Below are 7,979 nucleotides of genomic sequence, written 5' to 3'. Positions count from 1 at the left end.
TTATTTTGTAAACCAGCCAAATTTAAATTTACGAAGATTAAGCTATTTTTTGAATGAGTAAGTTTGAGTTTAAAGTAATTTTAACAAGCTAAACCAAAACTCGCAAGTCGGCTTGACTCGATTCATTCGGCTCAGTGACTAAAATTGCAGGAAAGTAAAACATGTGTAAAATAATGAGGAGAAGAAGAGGCAAAAAGGACGTAAAACCATGGCAAGGGCATTAATGTCAGTGTGGTAGATTGCTTTACTGACAAGGGTGTTTTGGTAATTTCGAGTTAAGAACAGAGCGGTTGGAGTTTAGTAGTGGGTCTTCTCACTTCTGTTCAACGTCCCTTGCCTGCAAAGCAGAGAACGTCCCTTGCCTGCAAAGCAGAGAATTTTTTTTTCCTCTCTCCTTCCTCTAGAGAGAGAGAGAGAGAGAGAGAGAGAGCAAACTACAAAGCTAATAAGATAAAGAAAAGAACAAAAACATTACTTGTCTGCATTTCTCTTGTCTACTTCTCTGCGCTTCTCGTCTCAAATCTTGTATATGTACTCTCTTTCAAAGTCATCTCTTTTCCTGCTAGAGAAAAGATTTCCAACTCCTTAGAGCTGAATTCGTCTCTTCCTGGGTATCTTCGATTGGGGTCGTCTTCTCTGTTCTGCAGATGGGTTTTCTGTTGAGATAGCTATTGGTTTGTGAGTGGAAGAGAAGAATTGGAAACCAAAAAGAATAAAAGAAAATGTCTTTGAAGAGTAGAGGAGAGCAGAACTCTTCTAAAAGTGTTATATCACAGAAATGGACCCTTTTCCTTTGCTTGTTTTGTTTCTGTGCTGGAATGCTCTTCACCAATAGGTATATTTTGTTTTCTTTTCATGAAATTTCAGTTGCTGCAACCCTTTGTCAGGTAATTTGGTTTTGTCAGGATTTTGCCTCAGTTCAGTTGAGTTTATGCTTGTCAGAAATGGGTGCAGGCTATTCTTTTGTCAAATTCTGAGTCTATTAAACGGGATATCAGGATATTATTCTGTTTTGAGATCTATATTTAGCTGATTCCTTTTTGTGTGAACTGATTTTGTGAACAAATATTTTTCAATTAAATGGGTTCCTGTTGAATTATTTGGAATCTTAATACCATGGAAAAATTTATTGACTTGTATTTTCTTGGTCTTTTTGAGGCCTTATAATTGCAAAGTGAGATGGATCCATATTTAGATATTATGCAGGAAGCATATCATTCAAAGTTTGTGGTTTTCTTCTACCGTCTTTTGAAATTTTCTATTTTGTTGGCAAATGGCAAGTAAATTCAAGTCTTAACAAGAATTCAGAGTCTTCTTTCAATGCTGCCTTCAGTTTTATTTAATAAATGTTTTTTGTTTTCACAGTTTTTCTTACTGTTCTTTGTGTGATTTTAATTAGGTGGTGGTTTCAAGTGTTGTTTATGTGTTGGAAATCCATGAACCATGAAGAATTACCTCTACTTATTGATTAAACCTGCTTCCACATTAATGGGTTGGGGGGGTGTGGTGTGGTGGGGTTGGGGTTTGGTGGTGGTTTCCTCTGATTCAATCACGTGCCATAATTTTGATTCTATATATATTGCAGATGTGACTGCAAGTTCTTGATAAAATTGTTGAATTGGTCATTTCATAGCTTGCAACTAAATCAGTTGGCAGGGAAAAAAAACAAAAAAAAAGAACTCATAGAGTATTTGTTTAGCATTCAATTCATTTTTCAGCTTTTAGCGCATTTAATTTTACATGGATAAATTTCACTCTTAGAATGATTTCTCAGAAAATAAAAAAATAAAAAAAATTTCTACCTCCGTTTTTTTCTTTTTTTTTGTTATAATTTAAATTGTTTGCAGTTAAGTTATGTGAGATGCTAATGGGGTAAAAATGGTGACAGGATGTGGACAGTTCCTGAGTCCAAAGGTATCACTAGGACAACTGCAATGGAAGCCGAGAAGCTAAAGTTGGTTTCAGAGGGTTGTGGAATTAGAACTGTGGGTATCTAAATCATTATTTCAATTGTTTATCTTACATTATATGTTTAGTATTAATCATTCAAGTGGCTGTTTGTAATCTGATTTCATCCCTTTAGTTGCAACAGAAAAATGTGAGGCGCGACTCTAAGGATCTAATTGGGGAAGTGTATAAGACTCATAATGCCATACAGTGGGTGCAGCTTATGCTCATTATGTTCTAGATTCTGCTACTATTTTGTTGTTTTGGGCTTAAAATGACAATATCTTGGGTACGAGGCTTATCATAGCTTGTGGAATGCAGGACATTAGATAAGACAATTTCAAATTTAGAGATGGAATTAGCTGCTGCAAGAGCAGCACAGGAGTCCATGCTCAGTGGATCTCCGTTATCAGAGGACTTAAAGAAGACTGAATCATCTGGGAAAAGAAGGTATTTGATGGTTGTTGGAATTAATACTGCTTTCAGCAGTCGGAAAAGACGAGATTCAGTTCGTGGAACGTGGATGCCACAAGGTTCTTGAATTTTCCCCTTGCCTCTTTTCATTTTCATTAATACTGCTATGCTATTCTGATTTCTGGTTAGATTTTTTTTCCCTGATGACTGGTTAATTTGAAAAACATTGAACTAGGTGAAAAAAGAAAGAAACTTGAAGAAGAGAAGGGTATCATCATTCGCTTCGTCATTGGTCATAGGTGAGGTTTTAATCTCATTTATGATTTAATTTTAAATAAGTAGACATGGTGTGCATTTTGTGCTATAATATCCATGTGTTTGGTTGATGTATGAAGTTGTTGGCCCTTTATGTTTACTGATTTTTTCAGCCTTTTGTGCAGGTAAGTATTCACATTTGTTATATTTATTGATTATTATCACTGCATTTTGTTATTTCATTTGTTTACTTGGGATTAGTATTGTGTGTGAATCTTTAAAACCAATTGCATTAGTTGTCCATGGAAATTAATCAGTAGTTCTATAAACTTAAATGTAGCCTTATTTCTAAATTTTAAGTTTTTCTTGATGACCTGATTAATCAATTGAATTGATGCTTCTGCTCTCTAAACATGTGATTCTAATAACCGGCAGCTAATAGTCAACAACAGTGCTGCTAGATTATGGATTTAATACAACTTAAAAGCCTTTTATTTTTTTGGTTCTATATCATCTAGTGCGACGTTAGGAGGCATTTTGGACAGAGCAATTGAAGCAGAGGATAGAAAGCATGGAGATTTCTTAAGGCTGGTAAGGTTTTTGTATCCTTTTCTATTCCATATATGCTCACTTCAAATAAAAAAAAAAATACATACATATATATATATATATATTCTGAAAAGAAAAAGGACAAATGAATTCACATGTTTTGTGATGCAATCTTGTGACCAGGACCATGTTGAAGGATACCTTGAATTGTCTGCGAAAACAAAGATATATTTTGCTACTGCTGTTGCTTTATGGGATGCAGATTTCTATGTCAAAGTGGATGATGATGTCCATGTAAATATAGGTGTGACAATCTATGATTTATGATAGTTCTTTTGTTATTGGGAATTTGGGATAATTTGATATTCTTCTCTCTAGTTGCTAAATATCATTTATTTCTACCTTGTAACAAAAGATATTTTTTATTAATTTTAATTTTATAGCCTCTAGCATATGACGGGTTACATGAAATTGAATGATTTCTTTTCGGTTTTCTGCTAGTTTGAACATATATTTTGTCATGCTAAAGTTCTCATGCGGTTTGTTTTTCATGCTTCTCTCTCTAAAATCCCATGTTAAGTCCATTTTCTTGTAACTTGATGCAGCAACACTAGGAGAAACTCTAGTTAGACACCGAAAGAAACCACGGGTATACATTGGATGCATGAAATCTGGTCCTGTTCTTAATCAAAAGTAAGTGAAATTTTCTTGGGTTCGATCTGTGAGAAAATTTTGAGAAAGTAATTGATTACTAGGTTCATCATTGCTCATTTTGTTGAACAGGGGGGTTAGATACCATGAACCAGAGTATTGGAAATTTGGCGAGGCAGGAAACAAGTACTTCCGCCATGCTACTGGACAGCTATATGCCATTTCAAAAGATTTGGCTACATATATATCAATAAACCAGTAAGTTCCATTTCAGTTGAATGTAAGATGGAGTAAACATGGGTGCAGTCCGGGTTTGGACCATAACCGTTTTGACAGGATCCAAACTGGACCAGACCGATTTTGACCGGTTCAGTCTGGTTCTGGATCAAACATCAGATTATATATTAAATTGACCTTCGGATTTGATCAAACTGGATTGCAATTGAAACCAAAACCCTTCAGTCCAATCCCGGCTCCCCAGCCCTTAGGACTGAAACTGCTGGTCTGGCCGGATTGCTCCCATGTCTTATGAGTGAATCTGAAGGTCTGCCTATTTGGTTTTGTGTTCTTGCGTTGTGATGGGTATTATGGACATAATTATCTCAGGCATGTTCTGCACAAGTATGCTAATGAGGATGTTTCATTGGGATCTTGGTTTATTGGACTCGATGCAGAGCACATTGATGATCGGAGACTATGTTGTGGAACCCCACCAGGTAAATTCACAGTTTACAAGAAGTCCCTCCTTTCTTCTTCTTCTTCTTCTTCTTCTTCTTTCTTTTATTTATTTATTTTTTTTTTTCATTTTCTATTTACTGCCTTGCTGAGGAATACTAGTTCACATGTCACACACAAGCAGGAATTGTACTTCACACCAAAAATTGAATTGACTGAATATCACATTGATGTGATTATTTATTTATTTATTAATTTTTAGTGGAAGGTCAGGAGAAGTTATCATGCAGAGTCTTTAAGAAATTTTACATAGAATTAAATATGGTTCCCCCTTGCACATCAATGATTTCGTGATAGTTCTGATGGGGCCCATTTATGCTTTCAACCCAAAATTAAGAATGCTAATTCTGGATACGGGCAATTATAGTCCTAATCATTTGATTTGGCTTGTCACATTTAGAATCTAAAATTTTGCGAGAATTCAATTTAATTGTTTTTTTTAAGTCAATTCTCATATTTAGAATGAAAAAATTCAATTCTTTTTTAAATTAAAAAAAAAATTCATTTTCAAAGAAATAGAAATCAAGTATGATTGTGTGAGAGTTCATTTGAATTCTTTCCTTGCAATAATTTGTTCCAAACGAAGCCTTACATTTTCTTGTTTTGTATTTTTCTTGGTTGATTTTTAACATGATGTATAATTTTCTACCAATTTTACAAAATATTTAATCAATACAAATGTCACACGCCACTAAGGCTTTTGATGAGAGACAAAATAAAGAGTGAATGCGCCCTGGCTTTTCTTCAATGAGTACTAATGGAGTCTGTTCAAGTGAGAATTGCTGAATTTCTTATGCAATTACTGCAGATTGCGAGTGGAAGGCGCAGGCTGGCAACATCTGTGTTGCTTCATTTGATTGGACCTGCAGCGGGATATGCAGGTCTGCTGATCGGATTAAAGAGGTCCATCGGCGGTGTGGGGAAGGTGAGAAAGCTTTATGGAGTGCAACTTTCTAAGAGGTGTCATGGAGTCTTCCAAACTCGGGAGGACAATGAGCTAGTGTTAATGAATGAGGTGTGCGAGTCTTTTTCTGTATTTTTTTGAATTATAGTTACAGATGCCATACTACACCAATAGGTCTAGAGAGAGAGAGAGAGAGAGAGAGAGTGAGCTGTTCTCGTAAGCCGGAGGGCGGCTGAGGGAGAGAGGGGTTGCTATGTGGAGCTGTTCCGTTTTAGCGAAGGAAACAGACCACATTAGCAGCCATGAAAGGAGGCAAGAGGTTGTCACCATTCAACCATTCTTTTGATAAGCTTGGAGAGCCAATTTGTAACTTACATTTCCACAGCTATCAAACGAGCAATAAATACATTCCTTTTGGTGGCGTTTTCTTCCCTTCTCCCATGTTTGTGACTTGTCCTCGTTTTGCAATTTTGTTCGTTTTTAATCCATAGAAATCTTTTTTTTTTTTTTTTTTTTAATTGGCAATTATTGGAACTCAAACTTGAGAAGCCATTTCGTAAGAGACTACTCCGATTTCATTGAGCTTGTTGGTTAATCCACTGATATCTGATTTCTTAATCTGCATATATACAACTTTTGTTACTTTTAAATTTTATTTATCGTTTAAGGGGATCATGGTATGCATTTAGCACATTCAGTTTCAAATTTAAGTTACAAGCAAAACTATAGCAAATTACTTTAATGTTTTATTTAATTAATTTTACCTTTCTATACATTTATTTTAATTTTAATTATTTATAATTATAATAATGAAATTGCATTTTTTTATTTTGATATTTTAATTAATTTTTATTTTTTGAGCATTAAATTCCTAATCTATATCTATTTATAATGTCACAATTTTGACATCAGTTTGATGATTTTAATTCAATTGATTTAAAATTAATTAAATATTAATTTAATAAACTAATTAATAAAAATTTTAATTAAAATAATTTAATAAATTTTTTTTATAAGTGTACTCATTAAATATAAAAATTAAATATTTAATAATAAAGTCATATTATATATATATATATACTTAATAATGTTATACAAATCATATCAATGACAAGTTCAATGTACATTATTTATAATATTAATTTCTATGTAATTTTTTATATGAATAATAATATAATTATTTTTAATAATTAATTAATTTTAATTATTTATTATCATAATAACAAATAATTATAACTATATTTTATTATTAATTAAAATTATTTGCATTTTTAAATTTTTTATATATTTAATTCTATATTTTATTAAATCATTCTCTTTCACTTTATTGTTTAGCATTATATATATATATATATATATATATATTAATTTAATTAATTAAATGATTAATGTAAAAAAAAAATTAAGTTTTAGTACAAATAGCCTCAAGTTGTAAAAGATTGGCGGTTGATATGTTGAAATTAAATATTTAATAATAAAGTCATTATATATATATATAATTGTACTTAATAATGTTATACAAATTAAATCAATGACAAGTTCAATGTACATTATTTATAATATTAATTTCTATGTAATTTTTTATATGAATAATAATATAATTATTTTTAATAATTAATTAATTTTAATTATTTATTATCATAATAACAAATAATTATAACTATATTTTATTATTAATTAAAATTATTTGCATTTTTAAATTTTTTATATATTTAATTCTATATTTTATTAAATCATTCTCTTTCACTTTATTGTTTAGCATTATATATATATATATATATATATATATATATATATATATATATATATATATATTAATTTAATTAATTAAATGATTAATGTAAAAAAAAAAAATAAGTTTTAGTACAAATAGCCTCAAGTTGTAAAAGATTGGCGGTTGATATGTTGTTGCTAAAAATTATTAATAATAATTTTTTGTTGTTAATATATTGTTAGTAATGAATTTTTATATTTTTTGCTAAATATATTTGTATTGGTTTTTTATAATCAATATAAATAATTAATTAATGTCATTTATAAAATTTTTTATTATTTATATATAAAAAAATTAGTCATTAAATAGAATTCTACTTAGGGATTTATATTCAAATCAAGTTAAGATAATATATTTTTTTTTTCTTTTGCTTTAACGTTGTCTTTTTTTTAATTATTAGCTTAATTGTATTTAGATTAAGATTTATTGATTAAGAATTTTAAATTTATATAAATTTTAATTAATTTAAATAATAAAAATTAAAATAAATTAATATTTTCTAAAAAATAAAATTGTCTTTTATTTTCATTATAATAAATCAATATGAGCATTTTTGTTATACCCAATGTTCGTCCCCTCCATATACATATATTTTTTTAAAATGGCTATAAATTTATAACAAATAAAATAGTTACCATTGAATAGGATTAAAATTTCATATTTATTGAGATGGGTAAATTTTTTATTTTATTAAATATTTATTTTTTAATACTAATTTTATAATTATGTTAATTAAATAGTTAATTTTTT

General features: G+C 30.2%; 1 protein-coding gene across 2 annotated transcripts; it reads left to right on the top strand.

The window, feature by feature from the left end:
* The first annotated feature begins 330 nt into the window (after positions 1-330).
* Positions 331-5,887, top strand: LOC110639391 (probable beta-1,3-galactosyltransferase 2). Of its 2 annotated transcripts, none has more exons than XM_021790309.2 (11): positions 331-835; positions 1,889-1,985; positions 2,093-2,157; positions 2,269-2,480; positions 2,597-2,660; positions 3,135-3,207; positions 3,349-3,469; positions 3,771-3,858; positions 3,949-4,074; positions 4,423-4,532; positions 5,360-5,887. In XM_021790309.2, exons 1-11 carry the CDS (start codon positions 723-725, stop codon positions 5,506-5,508), a joined length of 1,218 nt encoding a protein of 405 aa, XP_021646001.2. In that variant the 5' UTR covers positions 331-722; the 3' UTR covers positions 5,509-5,887. The 2 variants fall into 2 exon arrangements, with proteins under 2 accessions (XP_021646001.2, XP_021645998.2); XM_021790306.2 differs by having other exon boundaries at positions 2,084-2,157.
* Positions 5,888-7,979: the final 2,092 nt, after the last annotated feature.

The sequence above is a fragment of the Hevea brasiliensis genome, chromosome 7 (assembly GCF_030052815.1).
Source record: "Hevea brasiliensis isolate MT/VB/25A 57/8 chromosome 7, ASM3005281v1, whole genome shotgun sequence".
Classification (NCBI taxonomy): domain Eukaryota; kingdom Viridiplantae; phylum Streptophyta; class Magnoliopsida; order Malpighiales; family Euphorbiaceae; genus Hevea; species Hevea brasiliensis.
This window is presented reverse-complemented; position numbering and strand designations above follow the sequence as displayed.

Bases quoted from the DNA above. Each gene is read 5' to 3' on its own strand.
- LOC110639391 (XM_021790306.2), top strand. From the start codon at position 723: ATGTCTTTGAAGAGTAGAGGAGAGCAGAACTCTTCTAAAAGTGTTATA. The intron at 1,986-2,083 runs GTGGGTATCTAA...TCATCCCTTTAG, and splicing joins AGGGTTGTGGAATTAGAACT to TTGCAACAGAAAAATGTGAG. The intron at 2,481-2,596 runs GTTCTTGAATTT...ACATTGAACTAG, and splicing joins TGGAACGTGGATGCCACAAG to GTGAAAAAAGAAAGAAACTT.